At 41.8% G+C, this 25,987-nt stretch overlaps 1 protein-coding gene across 2 annotated transcripts in view; it reads left to right on the top strand.

The window, feature by feature from the left end:
- Positions 1 to 21,824, top strand: part of LOC117515323 (patatin-like phospholipase domain-containing protein 2) — a 42,766-nt gene extending 20,942 nt beyond the window's left edge. Inside the window, exons 2-7 of one of the 2 annotated variants that reach the window (XM_034175823.1) lie at positions 4,265 to 4,497; positions 5,248 to 5,313; positions 12,473 to 12,682; positions 15,344 to 15,404; positions 15,498 to 15,641; positions 20,150 to 21,824. In XM_034175823.1, the coding sequence (XP_034031714.1) occupies positions 4,265 to 4,497; positions 5,248 to 5,313; positions 12,473 to 12,682; positions 15,344 to 15,404; positions 15,498 to 15,641; positions 20,150 to 20,295 (860 nt within the window). In that variant the 3' untranslated portion in view covers positions 20,296 to 21,824. The remainder of the gene's footprint in view (positions 1 to 4,264; positions 4,498 to 5,247; positions 5,314 to 12,472; positions 12,683 to 15,343; positions 15,405 to 15,497; positions 15,642 to 20,149) is intronic. The other variant, XM_034175824.1, reaches the window with a different exon arrangement.
- Positions 21,825 to 25,987: the final 4,163 nt, after the last annotated feature.

Below are 25,987 nucleotides of genomic sequence, written 5' to 3'. Positions count from 1 at the left end.
TTAGTCTGTGGTGCAGTTGAAGGTGCTATATTATTTTTTCTTTTTGAATTTTTATGCTTAAATAGATTTTTGTTGGTTATTGGTGGACTGGGAGCAGGCACCGTCTCTACGGGGATGGGGTAATGAGGGGATGGCAGGGGGAGAGAAGCTGCAGAGAGGTGTGTAAGACTACAACTCTGCTTCCTGGTCCCAACCCTGGATAGTCACGGTTTGGAGGATTTAAGAAAATTGGCCAGATTTCTAGAAATGAGAGCTGCTCCATCCAAAGTGGGATGGATGCCGTCTCTCCTAACAAGACCAGGTTTTCCCCAGAAGCTTTGCCAATTATCTATGAAGCCCACCTCATTTTTTGGACACCACTCAGACAGCCAGCAATTCAAGGAGAACATGCGGCTAAACATGTCACTCCCGGTCCGATTGGGGAGGGGCCCAGAGAAAACTACAGAGTCCGACATTGTTTTTGCAAAGTTACACACCGATTCAATGTTAATTTTAGTGACCTCCGACTGGCGTAACCGGGTGTCATTACTGCCGACGTGAATTACAATCTTACCAAATTTACGCTTAGCCTTAGCCAGCAGTTTCAAATTTCCTTCAGTGTCGCCTGCTCTGGCCCCTGGAAGACAATTGACTATGGTTGCTGGTGTCGCTAACTTAACATTTCTCAAAACAGAGTCGCCAATAACCAGAGTTTGATCCTCGGCAGGTGTGTCGTCGAGTGCGGAAAAACGGTTAGAAATGTGAACGGGTTGGCGGTGTACACAGGGCTTCTGTTTAGGGCTACGCTTCCTCCTCACAGTCACCCAGTCGGCCTGCTTTCCAGGCTGCTCGGGATCTGCCAGAGGGAAACTAACGGCGGCTAAGCTACCTTGGTCCGCACCGACTACAGGGGCCTGGCTAGCTGTAGAATTTTCCACGGTGCGGAGCCGAGTCTCCAATTCAAAGCTACGAATAAGCTACACTTATTACAAGTACCATTACTGCTAAAGGAGGCCGAGGAATAACTAAACATTTCACACCCAGAGCAGAAAAGTGCGGGAGAGACAGGAGAAGCCGCCATGCTAAACCGGCTAAGAGCTAGTAGCTGCGCTAAGCTAGCGGATTCCTAAAAACACACAAAGTGAATAATGTGTAAATAATTTAGAGGTGATTCAGCAGAGGGAGTGCTTTAGTTAAGACACGTGAAGATTACACTGTGAAACAAATCTTTATCTAGGTAACTAGATCAATCTAACTGCACAGATTTAACAGATACAGCAAAACACTGCTGTGCTCCGGAACAGGAAGTGATACAATACCGCAGTGAGAGCCAACCACCAGTAGAGGCAAGCAAGTGAGGAGTGTGTGCTGAGAATGTGGAGGGAATATTTTGAAGAGCTGATGAATAAAGAAAATGAGCGAGAGAAAAGGCTGGATGATGTGGTGAGAGTAAATTAGGAAGTACAAGAGATTAGTAAGGAAGAAGTGAGGGCTGCTATGAAGAGGATGAAGAGTGGAAAGGAAGTTGGTCCAGATGACATTCCAGTGGAGGCATGGAAATGTCTAGGAGAGATGGCAGTAGAGTTTCTAGCCAGACTGTTTAATAAAATCTTGGAAAGTGAGAGGATGCGTGAGGAGTGGAGACGAAGTGTGCTGGTTCCTATTTTCAAGAACAAGGGTGATGTGCAGAGCTGCAGTAACTACAGAGGCATAAAGCTAATCAGCCACAGCATGAAGTTAGGGGAAAGAGTAGTAGAAGCTAGGCTTAGAAAACAGGTGAAGATCTGTTAGCAGCAATATGGTTTCATGCCGAGAAAGAGCATTGCAGATGCAATGTTTGCTCTGAGAATACTGTTGGAGAAGTACAAAGAAGGCCAGAAAGAGTTACATTGTGTGTTTGTGGACTTAGAAAAAGCTTATGATAGGGTGCCAAGAGAGGAGCTGTGGTATTGTATGAGGAAGTCTGGAGTGGCAGAGAAGTATGTTAGGGTAGTGCAGGACATGTACAAGAATAGTGTGACAGCGATGAGATGCGCAGTCGGAATGACAGACCCATTCAAGGTGGAGGTGGGATTACACCAAGGATCAGCTCTGAGTCCTTTCTTGTTTGCAGTGGTGATGGACAGGTTGACGGATGAGATCAGACAGGAGTCCCCATGGACTATAATGTTTGCAGATGACATTGTGATCTGTAGTGAGAGTAGAGAGCAAGTTGAGTCTAGTCTAGAGAGGTGGAGATATGCTTTAGAGAAAAGGGGAATGAAAGTCAGTAGAAGCAAGACTGAGTACATGTGTGTGAATGGGAGGGAGCCCAGTGGAATAGTGCAGTTACAAGGAGTAGAAGTGGTGAAAGTAGATGAGTTTAAACATTTGGGGTCAACTGTTCAAAGTAATGGAGAGTGTGGAAGAGAGTGCAGGCAGGGTGGAATGGGTGGAGAAAGGTGGCAGGAGTGATTTTGACCGAAGAATATCAGCAAAAGTGAAGGGGAAAGTTTACAAGACAGTAGTGAGACCAGCTATGTTGTACGGCTTAGAGACGGTGGCACTAACAAAAAGACAGGAGGCAGAGCTGGAGGTGGCAGAGCTGAAGATGTTGAGATTCTTTTTGGGAGTGACAAGAATGGACAAGTTTAGGAATTAACATATCACAGGGACAGCTCAGAAAGTGTGCAATATCTATTTAAACAAAATTGGACAGGTGCATGAATTTGGGCACCCTTGTCATTTTACTGATTTGAATACATTTAGCACAAATTATTGGAACACAAAATTGGTTTGGTAAGCTCATTGACACTTGGCCTCCTTACACAGGTGAATCCAATCATGAGAAAGGGCGTTTAAGGTGGCCATTTGCAAATGTTTCCCATCTTTGCATCTCTTCTAGTGAGTGGCAACATGGGAGCCTCTAAACAACTCTCAAATAACCTGAAAACAAAGATTGTTCAACATCATGGCTTAGGGGAAGGATACAAAAAGCTATCTCAGAGATTTCAGCTGTCAGTTTCCACTGTGAGGAACATAGTGAGGAAATGGAAGACCGCAGGCACAGTACTAGTTAAGGCCCGAAGTGGCAGCCCAAGAAAAATCTCAGATAAGCTGAAGAGAAGGATGGTGAGAACAGTCATAGTCAACCCACAGACTTGCTCCAAAGACCTACAACATGATCTTGCTGCAGATAGTGTCTATGTGCATCGTTCAACTATACAGCACACTATGCACAAGGAGATGCTGTATGTTGCTGTAATGCAGAGGAAGCCTTTTCTGCGTACATGCCACAAACAAGAGTCGCTTGAGGTATGCTAAAACACACTCAGCTTCATTTCGGAGGTGAAGGTAAGGTGCTGTGGACTGTTGAAACTAAAACTGAGTTATTTGGACATAACAAGGGGCAGTATGCATGGCTGAAAAAGAACACAGCATTCCAAGAAAAACGCTTGCTACCTACAGTAAAATTTGGAGGTGGTTCCATCATGCTGTGGGGCTGTGTGGCCAGTGCAGGTACTTGGAATCTTGTTAAAGTTAATGGTCACATGGATTCCAATCAATATCAGCAGATTCTTGAGAACAATGTTCAAGAATCAGTGACAAAGTGGAAGTTGCGCCGGGGATGGATCTTTCAACAAGACAGCAACCCTAAACACTGTTCAAAATCTACTAAGGCAAATCTACTAAGAGAGCCGTCAGGAGATCCATCAGTTTCATCGTTAGGAGGGACAGCTACCCTGTCATTAGGAGGGTGCTAACTAGAGCACAATCGGTGCTAATTAAACAATTGTTTAGTCACTAGCCAATAGCAGTCTGCCTCTCGGTAGGAGGGCTCTGGTTAGGTTTAAAATTCCAGCTTTTGTGGCTTCTGTTTGTTCTTCTCTACAAGGGTCAAAACAGAAGTCAGACTACCAGAGCAAGAATTTTAGCTGAGGAAGCTTCTGCGATTAGAAGCGAAACGTCCTCGCGTCAAGCAACCCAGTCCAGTCGAAGATTCAAGCTTCTCTACGATCTACTAAATACTGATGTAGTTTTTCTGTTGGGGTGCCCAAATTTATGCACCTGCCTAATTTTGTTTAAAGAATTATTGCACACTTTCTGTAAATCCTATAAACTTCATTTCACTTCTCAAATATCACTGTGTTTGTCTGCTATATGATATATTTAACTGAAATTGCTGATCCAAACAACCAATGATTTATAAAGGAAAATCATGGAAATCATCAGGGGTGCCCAAAGTTTTACATACAGCTGTACATCATCACTTTGTGTCTGTCTAAAGACTGACTTTGTCCCTCAGAAGACGTGTGTGTTCATCTTCTGTCCACGGCTAAAGAGGTCAGGAAACACACACTGCGGGTTTTCCACCCATCCTTCAGCTTGCTGAGGACTGTGCAGGACTTCCTGTTGGAGAAGCTTCCAGACGATGCACACCTTCGGGCCTCAGGAAAGCTCTGCGTGTCCCTCACCAGAGTGGCTGATGGGCAAAATGTTTTGGTGTCAGAGTTTGACAGCAGAGAGGATCTGATTCAGGTATAAAACACAAAATATCAATATCATTACAGTAATCAGGATATGCTCATGATGTAGACTTTCAGCTTTGTACACCTTTGTGGTGTGGTGGCACAGAGAAGGATTTTCTTCAACAAAAGTTGTGAAATTTCAGCCACAGCTTGCAGAAGACATATGGGTGATTCAAGCCTCGATATGAGCTGTTTTCTTGAATGAAAATTCTTCTTGGGTCCACTCTATCATGGTGCAACAGACAAAAGTTGCACTTTTCACAGTTTTTATTCAATTATCTGTCATAGTGGCTTCCCTCACAAGTGACCTTATTGTACAGTATTTGAGAACTGTCTACTCCAGGTAGATTTACCATACAGTACCATACTTTTTATATTTGTTAATGGTTGATGTAAATGAAGTCCAAGACATGGTCATCAACTTGGAAAGTCGTGTCCATCACCTGACTTGTCTCAAGAGAACTGGCTGTAATAGTGATGATTTTTGCTTTCAAGGATCTTATATTTAGCTTGTCCAATTACTTATGGACTCTGAAAATGGAGGGACTGTGTATTAAAATGGCTGTAATTCCTAAATGGTTAAGGTGATTTTTTTTTGTTAAACCCCATGAATTAAACTTGACAGACAATACGAAAAATGCATTTTAATTGCTTCATTTTAGCTGTATTGTGATGTTGTGCAGATGCATAATGTCAAACATTTTGTCACTTTTCAAATATTGAATGTGCTGGCTATGTCTTTTATTTCTGCAATGTTCAGGTTCTGATGTGCAGTTGTTTCGTTCCCATGTACTGTGGTGTAATCCCTCCTTTATACCGTGGAATGGTGAGTACAGATTTAGTTAAGTGGGTCATATTGTTGAAAATATGATGTCTATTAGAAAAGTATCCGACCTAATTATTTTTTTCAAAAACCATATGGATTTGAATCACGTGTGATTGCGTCACAAAAGCTTGAACCCTCGTGCGCATGCGGGAGTTTTTCCACGCCTGTCGGTTGCGTCATTCGCCTGTGAGCAGGCAGCGCGCCGAGCATCCCTAAAGCCATCCTTAAAGCTGTAGTAACAGTCCTTATTCTCTGTGAAGCCCGTAAAATTTTCACCGAAAGCCAGATAAATTTTTCGAATGGTTTCCAGCTGCCAGTCTCTAACAGTTTCTGAAAAAATTATGATGGAAAAAAAGCCCAAATCATTCCGCCATTTCCTGACAATGAAAATCCGCCGAGGGGGTGGACCACTCCTCACTCAAAGCCTGCTCACAGGCGAATGACGCAACCGACAGGCGTGGAAAAACTCACGCATGCGCACGAGGGTTCAAGCTTGTCTGATGCAATCACACGTGATCCATATGGTTTTTGAAAAAAATAATAAGGTTGGATACTTTTCTAATAGACCTCGTATGTTTCATCTGGCTTTTATTGGAGTGAATTGCTGATCTATGCTTTGAACAGCAAGTTAGAACTCCTCTTCTGTATCATTCTGGGATAGTTTCAACTCAAAATATAATGACTGCACCACCCGTGGCTGAAAAGGTACATCAGAACATCCCAGTACAGAGAACCACAACAATGGAAAGAAATAGATGGTTTACTGCAAATAGTTCCAGGCAGCTGGTCTGCTCTGTGTCAGCCTGATCCCATCAGATCTCAGAAGCTAAGCAGAGCAGGATCAGGGTAGTACTTGGATGGGAGACCGTTGGAATACCAGCGGCTGCGTGTGTTTCTCCAGGTAAAACTGGAGTTGCGTCAGGAAGGGCAACCGGTGTTAAACTTGTGCCAATTCCCAATACGGATCGGGCTGTATCCACTGTGGCAACCCCGAACAAAAACTGGGAGCAGCCGAATGAAAAACAACAACTGCAAATAGTTCCAGCAGGCTGTATGAGAGTTCCTTGAAGTGGCAGGCAAGAAGATTAGTCGCTTATTCAGGGGGAGTTCTGGTACACGGGAAATCACTCCAATAGGCAACCATGTCCTTAAAGGGAGCGACAGAAGTATTATCCAACAACACAAGCAGAGGTTCAATATGCATAGATCTGTCATATGAGGTGACCAAATCTGCATTCAGCATGCAAGGCAGTGGAATGAGGCTGCAACAGAGAAGCAAACACTGAGAAACAATGTGAGAGAGCGGACATAAATCTAGACAATCTGGCACATTGTGAGAGTAGTTCATTGTGAGGGGTTACAAAGGCTGACAAACAATTGATCATGGAGTCATCATAGTTTGCAACCTTTAATGCAGCACACCACCTCCAAATGAGATTGTCTCTCTTCTTTCCTGCTGACCCAAAAAGAACTGTGCCTGTTAGAACATCACTGTACATTCAGCATCAACCCCTGGCATCACCCACACATGTTTTAGGTTGATGTTCATGAAATTTAGGAATGAGACCAAATTTATTAATTATTGATGGACAGAGGAGACTTCAGGCTACTAAATAAGCAGCTGCCTTCCAACAACTGATCCACACTCACACTGACTTTTAATGCTTGAAGTCTCTTGCATTTCAAATTCAGCTTTTGCAGCTCATCCTGCTTAGCAATTTTCTCCAGCTGTCCTTGCTGGTCTATTTCCAGTTTCCTTTGCTCAATTTCCAGTGTGCTTTAATTTCTAAATGTAAACACTTGATTTATTAGTACAACCCCAATTCCAATGAAGTTGGGATGTTGTGTGAAATGTAAATAAAAACAGAATACAATGATTTGTAAATTCTCTTCAATCTATATTCAACTGAATACACTACAAAGACAAGATATTTAATGGTCAAACTGATAAATGTTATTGTTTTTGTGCAATTATTTGCTCATTTTGAAATGGATGCCTGCAACACATTACAAAAAAGGTGGGACGGGGGAACAAAAGACTGGGAAAGTTGATGAATATTCAAAGGTGAATAGGTTAATTGGAAACAGGTGAGTGTCATGATTGGATATAAAAGGAGCATCCCCAAAAGGCTCAGCTGTTCACAAGGAAAGATGGGGTGAGGATCATCGCTTTGTGAACAACTGTGTGAAAAACATAGTCCAACACCCTCTGGGGTCCGAGGGCATTTTTTGGGCAGTTCACTCGCCTGGCATAAATGTTTTATTATTGCTGTTAACAGCTCTCCCTGCATCCCACAATCATGTTTTATGTCTCTTTTTTCAGGGCAACCTGTGCTTTCAGAATATATATGTTTTTGTTGTGTTTTATAAGTGTAATAAAGGTTTACAATCAAAAATAGGCAAGGAAAAAATAAAGAGAAAAATAATTTTCCACACACATTTATTCAAAACACGTAGCAAACTATAATAAACAACTGTTTTGACACTTTATAAAGGTAACCTGAGGTCTTGTGTGAAGGACTGTACAACAAAAATGTTCAAACAATAAACACAAATGCACATTTTGAACAATATATACAAAATGGTCTATGCATTTTGTTGTCCATTGATATGGTAAACAGTGCTTTACGCAGAGAAAGCAACAGAGTCATTCACATGCAAACTAGTGGAGCAATCCTGATAGTTACACTCTTTGTTTGAGCACGTGAGATTGTCATCAGAGGCTCTCCGTGTGCTCCTGCTTTCACTGATCGCTGTGTGTAATGGCGCAGGGCACACTGAGTATGTACTAATAGTATGTACTCATTGGAGCACCCAGGGGGGCTATTCAAATGGGCCAAATAGTAACACATCACTCCTGAAAACTATCTTTGACCTTTCATTGGTAAATCTGCCCTATGATTGGATTTTGGAAAACCATGTGACGGTGAACCAATTCCGATTGGACACTCAAATTGCGCAAGTCATCACACAGCTTCTATGAGGAGTACAAAGATGGCCGATGGCTGGCTCGAACGTCCGCGGAGTTAACTTTTCAGCAAAAAAAAAGTAAGTTTCTATCTCATATCATTCAAAAGTTATTTATAATTTAGTAAAGCTTGTTCTTAGCTGTCATATACAACGGCGTCAGCCCCAAAGGGTTAAGAACAATATTTCTCAACGTTTAATTCCAAGGAATTTAGGGATTCCATCATCTACAGTCCATAATATAATCAGAAGATTTATACACGTAAGCAGCAAGGCCGAAAACCAACACTGAATGCCCGTGACCTTCGATCCCTCAGGCAGCACTGCATTAAAATCCGACATCATTATGTAAAGGATCTTACCGCGTGGGCTCAGGAACACTTCAGAAAACCATTGTCAGTTAACACAGCTCATCGTTACAGCTACAAGTGCAAGTTAAACTCAACCATGCAAGCGAAAGCCATACATCAACAACATCCAGAAATGCCGCCGCCTTCTCTGGGCCCGAGCTCATTTGAAATGGACAGATGCAAAGTGGAAAAGTGTGCTGTGGTCTGATGAGTCTCCATTTCAAATTGTTTTTGGAAATCATGGGCATTATGTCCTCCAGACAAAAGAGGAAAAAATAACATCCAGATTGTTACCAGCGCAAAGTTCAAAAGCAAGCATCTGTGATGGTATGGGGTGTGTTAGTGCCCATGACATGGACAACTTACACATCTGTGATGGCACCATCAATGCTGAAAGGTACATCCAGGTTTTGGAGCAACACATGCTGCCATCCAAGCAACGTCTTTTTCAGAGACGTCCCCGTTTATTTCAGCAAGACAATACCAAGTCACATTCTGCACATGTTACAACAGTGTGGCCTCTTAGTAAAACAGTGCAGGTAGTAGACGGGCCTGCATGCAGTCCAGACCTGTTGCCCATTGAAAATATGTGGCGCATTATGAAGCGCAAAATATGACAACGGAGACCCTGGACTGTTGAACAACTGAAGTCGTACATCAAGCAAGAATGGGAAAGAATTCCACCTACAAAGCTTCAACAATTAGTGTCCTCAGTTCCCAAACACTTATTGAGTGTTGTTAGAAGGAAAGGTGATGTAACACAGTGATAAACATACCACTGTCCCAGCTTTTATGAAATGTGGTGCAGGCATCCATTTCAAAATGTGCAAATCATTGTATTCTGTTTTTATTTACATTTTACACAATGTCCCAATGTCATTGGAATTGGGGTTGTACCTTTTTATTGATTTTCACACAATGAAGACATAAAATAGTGGTCAGTATTGCAGTATGAGGGAGATACTGAAAGAGATCTTTGTTAACAATATAAGGGTAAACCACCATTTCAGTACAACACGCTTTGTTATGATACAAACAACAGAAAAAAGGAGGGGGAGGAGCTATAATACAATACTGATAGTGAACTGAATCTCAAAGTAAAAAAAGGTTCCTCGATCTTGTAATGCTGCAATCCTTTACATGTCAAAACTTGATCATTACGAGTTGGCATTAACGAATTCCGACTGATATCCACAGCAAACTCATATTTTTATGGCTAGTCCATAGATATGAATAACCACTGGAGGGAACACAGAGCTACTTTTCACAACGTTTCCGTCTGCCATCTTAGGAGAGGGATTGTCATGCTTTTGTGATTGACCACCGTAATAACAGCAACAGCAAAAAAATTCACTTTGCAAAAGGGTATGGTCCACCTCCCATTCATGACCATTTCCTCTTGGCCGAAAACAGGCAGGGCCTGTCACAACCTTTTACCTCATATGGGGTGGAGTATACAGTGATATGCAGTGATTCATTGAGGAGCACCGCTGATATGGAGCAATTAATTAAAACAGGCAGTTTTGTCTGCGTACGATGGTACTGCCCCCAGAAATAAAATGTGAACAGAAACGTACCAGACTAATTCTTCTAAGCTGAGAATTAGTGTGGCTGTGCCAGGCTATCCCAACTAGTTAAACGTTCATGTTTGTTGACTTAGCGTGAGGGTCGTCTGTGATGCTAGAGCTGGATGGTTACCTGCAATAGAAAACTAATTTGACACCCTTCGGCTTCCACCCACACTCACAGAAATATTTAACCCTAACTTTTAAGATTTATATAATTTTATTACATGACAAATTCCCATTTACTTTTTTAGATAATTTTAATACAAACCTACCAAATAAACCTTACATGATGCATATTCATTACTGTAATAAATCCTATTCATTTGAAATGCATAATCCTCAGCTTTATGTATTTAGTATTAATAAAATATAATTACTGTAAATCAATAATAATGACAGTATTTATTTAAAATCCATAAAGTATATTGTTTGAATTGCATAGTAATTATGTTACCTATGCCTTTTATCTTGTATAGGTAACATAATTATTATGCAGCCAGATGGGGCTCTCAAGCCAAAAAAATTAAAAACTAATCACCCAGAGGAAAGTCCTTGAAGGTACACAAGGCAACCTCCCATTAACAAATGCAGTACTTTGAGAAAAAAGTTGTGTAGATCGGCTACTTAGATGTCTTTGTTGGTGAAGAGAGGTTTGCTGACCTTGATTTCATGGACAATGCCTTGATCTTTGAATGAGAAGGTGGAATATCGAGTTTGTGGCTGTCTTGGGTCAAGTGTCAGGCGCAGGCCAATGATAAAATCCTGGACTTGGCCATCAGAAGTGCATCTGCATGTGGTAAGAGTGTCAAACCTTGCAGGAAGAGTTAGTTATCTCAGCTGTGATGTTCATGTCTCTGGGACATCAGGTCTTGAGATTAAGAGATACCTGGGAAGAGCTTATGGAGTCATGAGGTTGCTGAACATTGTCTGGCAATGCCAATACCTTTGTAGGAAAACAAAGGTCAACGTGTTTAGGGCCTCGGTGCTTCCCATCTTCCTGTGTGGTTGTGAGACTTGGATGATAACCAGTGATCTAAAGCCCCGGTCACACGGCACACGGCGTTTGCTGAACGGAGGGAAAAAAGTCAAAGCCATAAACTGTCGAGAAAAAGTGGACGAAATGAGCCGGTTCTTCTCCATCACAAAAAAGCCTGCAAGTGCAGAGCACATAAAAGACCAAAACGAAACCAAAACTAACAAACGTAAAACAAAGCGAACAGTGACCTTGACGCTTTAAACAAAAACAAAACAAAACATTCATGATGACGTAACTTGACAGTGTGTAACAGACCGAGCGCCAGCCCGGGAACAATACTGCAGCCAACGTGCACTCTCCACAGCACCTGCAGGCGCACCTGCCATCTGTGGCTGAACGTTCCAGCCACAGACGGCATGCAAACATGCGCACAGCCATTTGTGTGTGTGCGCACAGCCTCTCCAGCCACAGACGGCATGCAAACGTGCATAAATAGTTAAAGTAGTTGATCAAACATTTTTGCCGCTATAGTTTGTGGATGACAACGGTGCTTTTCATCCCACACATGGACGAGTCATGTTCAGCTCGATGGATCTTTAGTTATTTATCTGTTCAGATATCGTCAATGTTCGTGCAAGACGTTGGACTTGGGAGGTTGGACGAAGTTGGACGATAATCAAATGGAACGCTGATGGTACGGGAACTACGCAAACGATGAGGAACCATCAAGACAGAAAGCAAAACAGAGTATGGTCGAATCGAGGTTGTCATCAGGATTTGTTCACATTTTTCAAAAGTTTGAAAATTCTGGACGACGGTTAAACGATGCCTCCGAAAGTCAACGTAAGTTCAGATTTCTTGTTTTGTTTTGGCTTTGGTATCCTTCATTAGGGCCGTGTGACCGGGGCTTAAGGTGATGACTAGGTGCCTTTGGTACTGTTTCTTTAGAAGGTTATTGGGTGCTGCTGGAGTGATTTTGTTTTTGTCAAAGTTACTTTGGGCGACACAGATGAGGTGTATTACTTGCTTCATGAGTGAACGTCACCTGTGACATCTTGGCCATGCAGTAGGTTTCTCTATGCATGATACAGCAAACAGCTGCTGCAGAGTTGAGGACCCCAGCAATGGGAAAAGACAGATAGATGGCTGATTATAAATGATATATGAATATAATGTCATGATTAAAAGTTAATTATGATGAATAAGTGAATTTTCAATGGTATGTTTTAGTCTACGATTTGTGTATAGCTGATCGTTTTTAATTTGTGTGGCAGACACATTTCTTTTCTTCCTTTCAGCAGTACGTGGATGGAGCCTTGAGTAACAACATGCCTCTGTCTGAGCAGAGAAACACCATCACTGTGGCTCCCTTCTCAGGCGAAAGTGACATCTGCCCAAGAGAGGGCACGTTCAACTTCTTTGAGGTGCACTGTGGCAATGTTAGCATCCAGGTCAACACTGGTAACTTACACCGGATGTGTACGTCATTCCTCCCACCAGCACCTGAGGTGGGCAACTACACTGGTATTTGGCAACTTCAAAAAAGTTTAATTTAAACATTGAGCACTATCTTTTGCCTGGTGTAAAGCAGAGCACAGCATAACTCAAGTGTCATTGATAGGTTCCAAGTTTCATTTCCAGTTTCCAGTTGTCAGTGTCACACACAGCAACCACGTTGTCGGCATGTTGAGCTTAAAAAAAAGGTGTGGTCAGACACAGTGTTGCTACAGTTGTATCATGAGGAAGCAAAAATTATTGCACCATAGACCACAAAAAGACAAACAAACAAACAAAACAAAAACAGATTTATCTGCTAATTACATGACACAATATTCAGTTATTATACTATAACCCAATGAAAGAATAGATGGGGCTGGTCATGGTAGTGATGATCTGGAGATCAGGTGGACCGAGATGGATATGAAGGATGCTGCACCTATAAAAGATCAGGGCCCATATCCACGAAGCAGCCTAAGGCTAAAAAATAGCTCCTAGTGACATTATTCTAAGAAAAATCTTAGAAATCCTCAAATTCTTAGACATTTCTTAGAATTTTCCCTTGGTAAGATGAAAGTTGTCCACAAAGCACTTTAGGACTTAAGAGAGCTCCTAAGGTGCCAAACTGGTAAAAGTAGTGAGGAGGACTTTTAAGAAACCTAAAAGAGTCTTAAGCAGAGTAGATGACAGAAATGACAGAGGAAGCAGAGATGTTCTCCATAGGTAAGATGACAGTGAGTCGGTAACACAATACCGGCTTGATATACGTAATTATTTTATATTAATTTACTGTCTTAATGTATTTATAAATTGTATAGGTTGTTATCATCTACACACTGTTAATAATGTCATTTTATTATTATTATTGTCAGTTATTATTAATATTATAATTTCTTTTATTATTGCATCTATTTTTATTTGATTTTAAATAAACCACAACTGAAATAAGTCACGTTCTTGTGTCATCCAGTGGCACGCACCCCCCCAATAATTCTGCCAATAATGTGAATAGCAACAGACATTTGTGTATCTCAACTGCAGTTTTGCGCTGAGAATGTCTCAATATTGCATAACTGAGCAAAGTGATGAATGTATGTGTTCGGTGATCCACCAATGCTGAATCACCCTTTACAAACAGAATTTTCAGTTTTGCAAATAAACATTTATTTGTAAAGACCCACACACAAGTTACAAATCAGAAATTTGTGTTTGTGGATCACAAAGCACGTGTACAAATCAAAGGATATTTGTAAATCACCCTGTGTGCATTTGCAAGTATTAATGAGACAAATTTAATTCCATACTCCAAAAATTTAGGTTTCCTAAATATTTATTATGGCCACTCTTAAAACTTCACTTATCTTTATTTATACCTATATGCAAGTTTACTGAACTTGCAATCATTTTAAGTGATGTGTGTGTGCATTGATACCACATTTTAGAGGAGCACAGGTGACTAAAACATATACCTTGGTATTTATAAAGCAATTTACTATATATTGTTCATTTTGTGGAGCCCCTCCAACTTTTAGCCCAGCCTGCCCATAGCCCCTCCAACAAACATTTTCTGGTGCCGCCACTGGTGTCATCCATGTATATTTAACGTAATTACAATTATATTATGTACTCACAATGAACATACTAAATTATCTCACGCACACACACACACACGCGTTTAATATATAGATAGTTGACATGTGAAAGGTATGTTCAAACATTTGCAAGCTGTGTAACAGTTCATTTAATTTTGCTGAGTTTCATCATAACAAAGTTATCCTCATGATTACACGTCTTAATGCAGTTCAGCTTATATTATCGGTTGATTTCACTGTCCATTCATGAGTAGGAGCCCGGAGCACATTTGTTTTTTTTATTTCTGCTCCCCTTTCCATCACAACCAATCACAGCTCTTAGAGGACTGCATCATACCTAGCAACAGGGTCAGCCCGCCTCCTCACTAAGATAGGAGTTTCTGTTTGAGCTCTTTGAGCAGGGTTTGAGATGCTTCGCGGATACGGGTCCAGGTTCACAAAGAATCTCAGAGTCCTCTCAGAGAGCTCCCAACTTAGGCTCCTAGCAAGGTACCTTAGCTTACGCATGATCCAAGATGTGTCTGAGAGCAACTCAGCAAAGAGGGGACAGAAACTTTTATCTTTGTGAGGAGGTGGAGTTGACCCCGTTGCTAGGTATGACACAGTCTTCTAAGAGCTGTGATTGGTTATTACAAAAAGTGAAAGAGCAAAAAACAAATGCGGTCTGTGCTCCTAGATATGAATAGACAGTGAAATCAACCCACTGTATAACCTGAACAGTATTAAGAAATGTATAATCGTGAAAACACTTTGTCATGATGATAAAACTCAGCAAAATGAAATGAATTATTACACAGCTTCAAAATGTTTGAATGCACCTCATTCACATGCTGATTATTATATTGATTAGCTTCTTGTTATGTTTACTCTCCATGCTGGTAATTGCACACAAGTGACGAATGTGAGAAACACTGGTACTTTGTTAGCCTGTGGCATTCCAGGGACTCCACATGTTCAAACCCGAAATTAAAACCTGCCTACAGTCAGTTTAAAATAAAAATTAATTTTGAGAATTCAGTAGTATCCTATGACTGTGAACAACAAACTAACTTTCATGACGGACCCTTTTGTACTTGACAGAAGCTGGCAGAAATTTGTCATAATGGTTACATGGATGCTCTTCGTTTTGTGACAGAAAGGGGTAAGATTCTCCACCTTCACTCTCCTCATCAAAAAGTGTTTTTTGGGCAGGGGGGGCTGGAAAGGGGTTGACTCAATCATCTGTCCTTTAAAGATCTAGTTGAGAGACAGTGTTTTACATCTATGTTGGTGACTGACATGGATTTGACCAGGAGACTGGCCAGTGGACCATATGCGCAACACCACCACTGGATGGACCAAAGGCACACTGAGAACCTCCCAATAAGCATCAAGAAAGGTAAAGATGGTTTAATTTGACTTGACACAATAAAATATAGAACTGATTTATATTGGGTCCTCCCATTCACTAAGGTTTTGCACACCAGATCTAATATGGATCCACATGCTGATTTGATTATGCATGTCAACATCACCATCACACTTGCAGTTCATGCTGTCAACCTGTGGCTGTTTTGGAACACCCAGTCTGAGAAGTACCAGGGGCTCAAGGAATAACTGGAGCAGATGTTGAAGGCAAAGTCCAAAGTGGTTTTCCAGGTGACCCACCTGAGTGATGTGCTGAATGTGTTCAGTCATGTCGCAGGAGAATGAGAATGTTCATGTAAAAAAAGACAAATCTATTGAGCAAATCAAAAAACATGTCACTAACCAGGCTTTGAACACACAGTAGGTGCATTACTGAGCCCAAAGGAGATGACTATATGGTCAACGTGTCAAAGGGGAGTATGGAATGTGGTTTTAAATTCATCCTTCTTAACATGTATCATATGTTTTCCTGAGATCCAATTTCGGGAAAGTGTTGGCACTGTGAAGCAGTTAAAAGCTGACGTGAGGAGTAGCAAAGGGAACTTGTTTCTGATTGTGATATTGTTTAGGGCCTGGTCGTCAGTGTATGCAAGGAGTGTTGGTTATGAAGAAGAACCACACCCTCATAGGAAGGATGATGGATGAATGATTACCTACTGCTTAGGAATCTTGGTTTCCCTTTCTAGCCTAGAGAGACTGTAGAATTGACCAGTTGGTAGGGGGTTCAGAGGAGATCAATTGCACAGTCAGATAAAGCTTTCTGCTTGCTGAAGATATCTCAACTCCTGAGGACAGATGACAGATTTGGGGCCATGTAGTATGGCTTTTTATAGGCATACTGAATGGCAGTTTTCTTTCCAGCTCTTGACTTGCCCTGTTGTCTGCGTCTGGGTGATGACATTTTAATTGACCACAGAATCAGACTGGTTTGGGGTCAAGAAATCAGCAAAAACGCAATGGATTCATGATGGTTACCTGCAGGGCCAGCTCTGGGCATCGATAACCTTGGCGCTTGCATGGGGCCTAGTTCAAAAATAATGAAGCCAAAGTGTGACATAACCATCAAAATTTAAAAGTGGTGTTTTTTCTGAAATTTTGTCATTTTAGGTATGGCTATATATCAGAGTTTCAATATTTCTATTGGTCTCAGTTCAGTCATTGCTAGAAATTATCAGTGCATCAATATTATAATGTGCTACAGTGTAATGTAATGAAGTAAAGGTTTTAAAATTTTTAGAAAACGTTCCTGGAGACATTCCTCTGGGAGATATGAGTAATTTCAAATCGCATGGGTTGCTCATTGAATGCAGCTGGGATCTGCACTATAGGAATGACAAAAGAACTGGACCCTTGTTGGAATGAATAAATGGACTGCATTTATATAGCATTTTTCCATCTACATCAGACGCTCAAAGTGCTTTACAATTATGCCTCACATTCACCCCAATGTCAGGGTGCTGCCATACATGGCGCTCGCTACACACCGGGAGCAATAGGGGATTAAAGACCTTGCCCAAGGGCCCTTAGTGATTTTCCAGTCGGGGGGATTTGAACCGAGGATCTTCTGGTCTCAAGCCCAACACATTAACCACTAGACCATCAACTGCCTACTCCAATTAAGGATCACAGGGGGGCTGGAGCCTATCCCAGCAGTCATGGGGCGTGAGGCAGGGTATACTCTGGACAGGACACCCGTCTGTCACAAGGCCACATATAGACAAACACATCCACACCCACACGCACACCTACAGACAATTTACAGTTTCTAATCTACCTAACCTGCATGTTTTTGGGTGTGCGACGAAGCCGGAGCACCCAGAGGGAACCCACAGAAACACGGGGAGAACATACAAACTCCACAAAAAGGCCACAGGTGGGAATCAATCCCATGAACTTCTTGCTGTGAGGTAACAGTTCTAACCACTGATCCACCATGCTGCCCACTATATATGTGAGGCAGGAATGTGAGGCATAATTGTAAAGTGCTTCAACCGTCAGATGGAAAAATGCTATATAAATGCAGTCCATTTATCATTTACCATATAGCTTTATCTGAAAAACTACCAAAGAAAATAACTGAGTAATTTTGGTTGATAGTTTATGTATAGAATTTATGATGAGTGTATCATTTTGAATACCATGAAAAAGATGCAATTCTATTTTTGAGGGTCTGTGTACCACAGGTCGACATGTGAGCGCTTCTGGGAGTTTTGCTGTAAAACAAGGCTGTTCTCAGCTCCATCCAGCCCAGTGTATATAGGTCTGGGGTTGTTGCAGAGGCTTCAGATGGACAGACAGTGGGATTCTTAGGGTAATAATAATAATTTTATATATATATATATATATATATATATATATATTGTTTTTCCGTAATTATTGTATGGCCTTGCCTTACAATATAAAGTGCCTTGGGGCAACTGTTTGTTGTGATTTGGCGCTATATAAATAAAATTGATTTGAGATATATATATATATGACAGATAACCCCCTGTTCCCCACAACACATAGCATGAACAGAGATATTTTTGCTAACATTTGTTTTGTAGTTTTTGTAATGAGTCCTCACCAAAATAACATGACGTGAAATAATTTGAAATTAAACTTGTTTTAATGACACAGTGATTCATATTTCAAAAGGGTGGTATGGCCGCTCAGTACCTGAAGTAATGGGCCATTTTCTCCATATGATGCATCCTTCAGAGACATCAGTGGACCTATGTGCAGCAGAGTAAAATTAAATAAAAATAAAAAAAAGTTCAAAAGATGTCATTTTTTAATCTATTGTAAGAGCTACACATTGAACCAATTTAAGGTAAAGTTAAATATGATGTAAATTTCATATTTCATTATTTTATGTTATATTTCATGTCATTTGATTTAATGTTTAAAAGGTTAAAAACAGATTCATATTGAATGAACAAGGCATCTTCAATCAATGAGGCACCTGCGTCAGGCACAGTTTTTCACCACCATGTGACAGTGTAAATGGAAGTTTTCTTTTTTATGAAACGTTTTTTGAAGTGGATTACCTCTCTTGGATTAATTTACTGTGTTTTTTTGTTGTTTTTTTTACCTTGTTTGAACATCATGCCAGAACACCTTCAATATTGTATTCAATATTTAACATTGTTTGTTTGACTTTGCACAAATGACAGCAAAAAACATCTCTGTACAGATTTAAAATCTTTGCACAAGCATCGATATTCTGCAAACATGCTATCCATGAAATCCTACGCAAATTCATATAGAACATCAGCTTGGTCAGTGAGCTCCGTGGTGTCTTGTCCTGATGCAATAAGGCAGACTGAATCTGGGCGTTTTCTAATGCATTGTTTTGAAAATTAATGTTGGGAAAGTGTAATGACACGGACCCACAACAGGGGGCGTAAATGAACGGACAATAGATGAGCCAAAAATACAACAGTTTACTGTTGTGAAATGTGCACAACGAGAATAAAGACAAACAGAATTTGGATCACAATCAAAATATACAAGGTGACGTGTGGGTAGGCTCGAGGATAGGAGACGTCCGTCCCGAGTAGAACCGGATCCCACACGATTTCCACTGCCACCGAACCCGAAGGATACTGGAGCCGCCAAGTCCTGAGTCCCCAGGTGGTCACCGTCTCCGACTCTCGGATCTGGTACTGCTGGCAGGAAGCAGAAGAACAGATGTAATGAGTGTATGAAAACACACCCAGTAAACAGTCAGCAAGTTCTTCTTTTAATAGTCGGGTGGGAAAAACACCACCTTAACACCAGATCACAGTGCAGAATCAATCTCCTATTTCTACATGGTTCGGAGTGAGGAGTGAAAACCATTCACTGCTCGTTAATCCATGAACCCCCAGCCTCCCGCTGGAAATAGCGAGTTGAATCTCCTGCAAAAGATCACAAAAACCAGAACAGCTAGCATGTGCGTAGACACAATCACGGCTGGGAATTTACCTTAGAGGTAGACAATATCTCGGCGACGAGGTGGAGATGTCGTCCGGCTTTTGTGTGTGTGTGTGTGTGTGTGATGACCTGGTGATTGGTGACAGCTGTCATAGTTGATGAGTGACAGCTGTCACCCCGGCTGTTCCTGCGAGGCGGCAGCGCCCTCTCGTGCCTGAAGCCTGCACTTCAGGCAGGGCGCCCTTTGGTAGTGGGCCAGCAGTACCTCCTCTTCAGCGGCCCACACAACAATTAAAGCATCAATGATGCTTTCAAATATGCATTGCATAGTTGACCTTCTGTCATTTATCAGCTGTTATAAAAACCAGTACCGATTTATCTGAAGTCCCTCAGATCAGCTGATTATATCTGTTTGCTGATTTGCCAGTCAGGCTTTAATAATAAGGTCATTGAGTAAGACATCCAAACATTAAATCTACAACAGGCTAGATTTGTGAAGTAGCAAAATAAATATTAATGGTAATATGATGCCATGAATACTAACAGTTGGTGTAAAGTCATCATTGTGTTTTTGTGTGTTAGTGCTGTGTGAGGCATGCATGGACAGTCATGACGGTGGTGCTCGCTGGTGCCGGCTCACTGAAGTTCTTCCAGTCAAACTGCTTCTTTGTGTATTGACAGTTTTCACACTACCCCTGAAGCTGATCTTCTTACTTCTCAAAAGGTAAATACAACAGCTTGTTCCACACAATAAGAGACTAGTACAGGATGTTCAATGATAACCTACACGAGCACTGTGTTGGAAACTAGGAAAATATTGTTGACTGCCAGACCTAACATTTTCCTGATCTATATTAAAGGCAGCCATGACTTAATGATATAATTTTCAAGTTCAAGTTCAAACAACTTTATTGATCCCTAAAAGGGCAATTCATCTTCACACCCAATTACCTCAGACAAAATACAGCAATTAATCCACAGTTATTACTAGTTGAAAGCAATAATAGCACACATCAGAATTAAAACAACACACATACATTTGATATCGTTTATGTGTGCTAAACTTTGAAGCAGTCCATCATCTGAATTGAGGCAAAATAAGTGTAGGCCGCAGCAGGGTCAGAAATACAAGAGGCGGGGTGGGAGGGGGGAGGCGTGCGTCAGTATCTGTCCGTGTGTGCATAAAGTCTGGCATTGCCTTGACAATAGCAGGCTGTAAGGGAGGGCAGATAAGCAAGGAGCCGAATGCTTCACCAAGGCCGTTGAAATCCTTCTGGAGGAAAACAAGCAGGGTGTTTTGACTTTTTGGTAGCTGATAAGGCTGCCATGTTTTGGGTTAGGCAGAGAGATACAGAAATTCCATTTGTGGCTCCTCTGACCATCAAAATCCAATTTATGAATTTCCCTGGTCTCCAGCATCTTCCTTTGCAAGGCAGATATTTGCTCTAAGATGTTTTCCAACTTGCGTTTGAGTTCAGAAGTTAAGGGCGTCTGAGATTGTACCGCCTTGCCCACTTCATTAATCATGACGGACAGATGTGGGGCTGTGGTTCTGGTAGCAGCCGTCTTGCCAATTTTCCAGTACATCAGGGCAGCGCATAACCCAATCAGTCCCAGCCCTACTACCATAAAAGCAAATAAGAATAAATCTTCAACGTCTTCCACGAAGAGTGGTGCCAAGCACGCATTGCGCTACTTCTCCCAGGTGTCAAGAACATAGCCCGCAGGATAGGTTCCATCTGGGCACGCAGGGTCCCCCAGCCCTGATGACCTTGTTGAAAATTGGTGTCAGTAGCGTTGAGACAGTCTGGTGAATTTGGGACTTTTGAAGGTTGGAGTAGCGATAGAAAAACACAGAGGAGAGGAGAGAGGAGGAGATGCGACCACCCTCACCGAAGTCCCAAGCCAAAAAAAATAAAAAATGACCATACCCATAGGTAACGATGCTCGCATGTCCCAGGGAATGTGTCCCTGTTCCCAGCAGAGGCAGAAAAGATTGTGCAGGTGTTTTAGCAATGCAGGTTTCCCACTTTTTAAGACTTCTGATGGGATGCCATTACTCCCTGGGGCCTTCCCACTAGCAAGGCAGTCAATGGCTTTTCCAAGCTCTGCCATGGTTGGTGGCGTGTCTAGCTCTTGCATGACTGGCAGATTTGGGATGTCCTTGAGGGTTGTGACTGTGGCAATTTTGGGTTGCATACAGCTCGAGATAGTACTCAACCCAGCACTGCAGCTGCTTCCGCTGGTCTGTGATGACTTCACCTGTCTTTGACTTGAGCGAGGCAGACATGGAGGTGGATGGGCCTGTTGCCTTCTCCATGCCCTCATATATATATATATATATATATATATATATATATATATATATATATATATATATATATATATATATGGGAGGCGATGGTCTAGTGCAAAGGTATTCAACTCGTTCCAGAAAGGGCCAAAAGGGTGCAGGTTTTCTTTGCAACCACCCATTCCACCAGGTGATTTCACTGATTAACATCACTTTGAGCAGATGGAATCAGTTAACTGCAGCACAGAAGCCAAGTTCTTCTCAAACAGGTGAGTGTTATAGGCTGCTGTGGCTGCTGACATCACTTACTTTGATATTAATAATTGTATGAATGTTACAGAATTACAATTTACATTTTTCCGTAGCCAGGTATCACAACATTGTGATGACCTTCATCTCAGGTGTTATTACGTTACTACACTAGGTGGCAAAAGTATGCTCATTCTTGATGAGGTCACACACAAGCATTATCCCTGCACCATGAAGCCGGTAGCGTGTTACTGAATCACTGTCATACGGAGAATGTCTCTCCTTTCTCTCTGTCTTTAAGGCCTAAGATGCTTTGTGAATAATTTTTATCTTACCAAGAGAAAATTCTAATGCTGCATTTACACATAAGCAGGATGTGTTACGAATGTCATATTTGCGTCTTTCTTGGCACATTCCTGACATTCTGAATGTGACTTAATGCATCTGAATAGGTTTCTTAATAGTGTGTGTTGGTGCGTGATATTTGTGGAGCGTGTTTTTGGCTGTCAAAAAAACTTCCACGAATGTCACGCACCACCCTCATTTCACCTCATGCCATGGAGGTCACAACTGAGCGTGTTGATCCATCTTGATTAGTGGTGATCCTTAATAGAGCGTGACAGTGTTCTTCTCTGACGTGCGTACCAACCCTGCTGCACTGCATTCAGTTTCATTGCTGCAGTATGCTGAAGGAGGACAGTGACGCCAAGTCGTCTAAAAGCTTTGTTCCAATGCTCATCAGTGCGCTCCTGCAGGTGTTGCTGCTGTGCCTGTTGTTTGGGAAAATGAGCGAGAGACGAGAGCCGTGTGGAGCCACACATCTGGCTCTCTCAGTCTCCTCCTCCTCTCTGCACCACTCCATGGCACAGAGCCCAACAAGCATGCAATCACAAAGTTCTTCTGCTGTGGATTTTGAGGAGCAAACTGGAGCGATCTGAATTTTTCAGCAGCTGATGGATGAATATGGGTGTGTGTGTGTATGTGGAGACAATTCACTTCATTCACAACATGACAGAACGTAACGAAACACTGTTACGTGCAATAGCGCGGAACAGAACGGAACATTATTCTTGACTGTGCGTAATGGTTCCTGATAATTCGCCAGCAACACGTGCCATTAATTGTAACGCATGGTAACAGGTTGCAGCAGTTCCTGACGCTTCTGACTCAAATCATCACATTCGTGATCAGTGGCAAAGAATGTATACTGAAGGAATATATCCTAAATGTGCTTAAATATGCATTAACCATTTGTGCTTTTCCCCCCATTCATAATCATCCTATTTTTCTTCATCTTTTATTGAGCCAAGAATATATTGTTTGGAAGTGATCATTTATATATTAATAGAGCTTGTTGCTATTGAAGAATATATTACTCATATGCTCATAGTGATCAATATTTATTAAACATGTAATCAATAGCTAAGGTGAATTACACGATATCCATATGTTCAAATATTTTTGAAATATAAGTTTGCATGCTGTTGAAATGTGTATTGTGTCTACCAAATTAAAGGTATGTTATGTTTATGATTACATTTGCTTTTGTTCTAAGATTTGCTTTTGCTCAAATATTAGTTTAGTTTCTTAGCAGGCTGTTATGAAGATATGTTACTTATATAATCATTTTCAAAGTGTTGTAAATGTGATGTGTCCCTGTTTCGGTGAGGCCCTGAAGATACAATGTTATGTTGCAAACAGCATATGGAACAGGATGCCAATACTGACCACAAACAGTCAGATAAGGAGACTAAACTTGATACACGGGTATGATTAGAATTGTTTGTTAGAATATTGTGCAATTTTGAGATGTGCTAATATTCTTGTGGTGTAACTGTGTGATGAGACTTGCTGACAGTCTTTCAGTTTGCAGTTTTCTGGCCCAAAACAATTTCCTATCAGTTTAGGTACAGGTGTCACTTTACGAGAAAGAGGAAGCAAGAACACTCCACGGCGCGTGTGGACAGGACCAAAGCCACGACGAAGAGCGATGAAGACCACTCAGATGAAGGACAACGCCTAAGATTAGCATGAATCATTGTATTAGCATAGGAAGACAGAGGAGTATAAAAACAGAGCCCAGCCCACTGTTTGGGGTTCCTCTTTGCTGAGAGCTTGCAGGAACACCAGACGCCTGGTTGGAAGCTCTCTGCTCCTGGGACCCTCAGAACATCTGGGTATGATCTCACTCATTCTGTAAAACTTGCATTCTGTTAAATTCTGTGACATTTAAATTCTGTTTAATAAATCTCTGAGTGGTGGTCTAGCCCCAAGAGTAATTATGTTCAAACTTAAATAACTGGTCAAAACCTTCTTTCAAATCAACGGATGCGCAGGATAAGAGAGACAGGGGAGAGCGAGATTACTGGAGACCCCTGAATTATCCCAAGAATACTTAATGGCATTCATGAATTGTCATCATTATGTGTAACCGCAGCATAAGAAATGTCTAAGAATTCAGGGAATTCTAAGATTTTTCTTAGAATGACATCACTACAAGCTAAGGATGCTTTGTGAATACGGGCTTAGATGTGCACTCATGCATGTGCTGCACTCATGCATGTGCTGCATTACATCCACCAAAGATGTTCTGTTTTCACCATCAGTGGCTCAGTGATTGGTGGGGGATGTTAGCCGCATCATTCCAAAGCAAATTAACTGCTTTTCATCAAAGCTGGTGAAAAAACTGACCTGGAACAGAGGCTGTCAAATTACACGAGAAATCTAGATGGGGCATGGAAACAATTCTAATGAGTCCTCTGCTGGTTTCAACATTTTATTGGCCTTGCCATGAAGCAGAAACATGTTAATGTGATGGACGTGTCTGTCTGTCTTTCTTTCTCTCTGCAGCAGTATCTTCAACATGAAAATAACAATTTTAATCAAACTTGGTGGATAAACTCAGTGGACTGTCCACTCAAAACACAGGCCATGTCAAGATCATAGGTCCAAGGTCATCTCAGAGGTCATTATCTAAAATATTTAATCACCATATCATGAATTGCATGAGATAATGAAATGTGTGCTCCATCCAAATACTCATACAAACATAGTACTACTACTACTTTCAGAACAATGAGTACGCTTCGTCTCTGCCTCAAAGGCTGTCTCTTAACAAGCACAAGCAATGGGACGCATGCTTTTGTCATGCGCCGTTCACCAGCTTCATGAGCACACAGTGAGACTTTTGTAAGCACATTAATTATATTATATCGGTCTGTCTCTCATCCGGGTTTCATCCACAAATCAACGGCCATACAGAATGAACAAATCAAGAACTGGAGTCCACCCTCCGGTGTGTCAGGTCCTCTCACCTGTCCTCGTGGAGCTCTCAGCTGCCGTGGGTGGAGTAATTAGCACAATTCTCAGATGAGGTCAGCTACCGGATTATCACCTTTTCAATGCTTGTTGGGTTATCAACCACCTTTGTTTCCTGCCCAAGAATGTGATTTGACTGTTCCATCTGTTCAAGCCCACCTGCGGCATTGTCGACGGGTGTGGAGGACTGCCCTTCCGCTCTGCTCCAGAAGAGGGACAGGACTGTCCTCAATGCAGACCGGGAGTCCTGCATTGAGGACAGAGATGTGCCTCTCAAGGCCGAAGCAAAGAGGTTGGTGCTGAGGTGCATGGGTCCCTTTGTGGTTGACAAAGTTGTCAACCCCACTGCGGTAAAGCTCCATCTGCCTCGGTCGCTCATCATCCATCCAATGTTTCACGTGTCTTGGCTGAAGCCTGTCCACACCAGTGTCCTGCGCCCTCCAGTTGATCATCTTCTTCCCACCCAGCTCGTGGATGGCCATTCAGCCTGGACGGTGCACCAGATTCTGTACGTGCGGCGCTGGGCTTGGAGCGCTCCTGGGTTTCATGAGGCCACATCC

This window comes from Thalassophryne amazonica, chromosome 8 (genome assembly GCF_902500255.1).
Source record: "Thalassophryne amazonica chromosome 8, fThaAma1.1, whole genome shotgun sequence".
Taxonomy (NCBI): Eukaryota; Metazoa; Chordata; class Actinopteri; order Batrachoidiformes; family Batrachoididae; genus Thalassophryne; species Thalassophryne amazonica.
The sequence above is the reverse complement of the archived record's forward strand: the minus strand, read 5'-3'. Positions and strand labels throughout refer to the sequence as shown.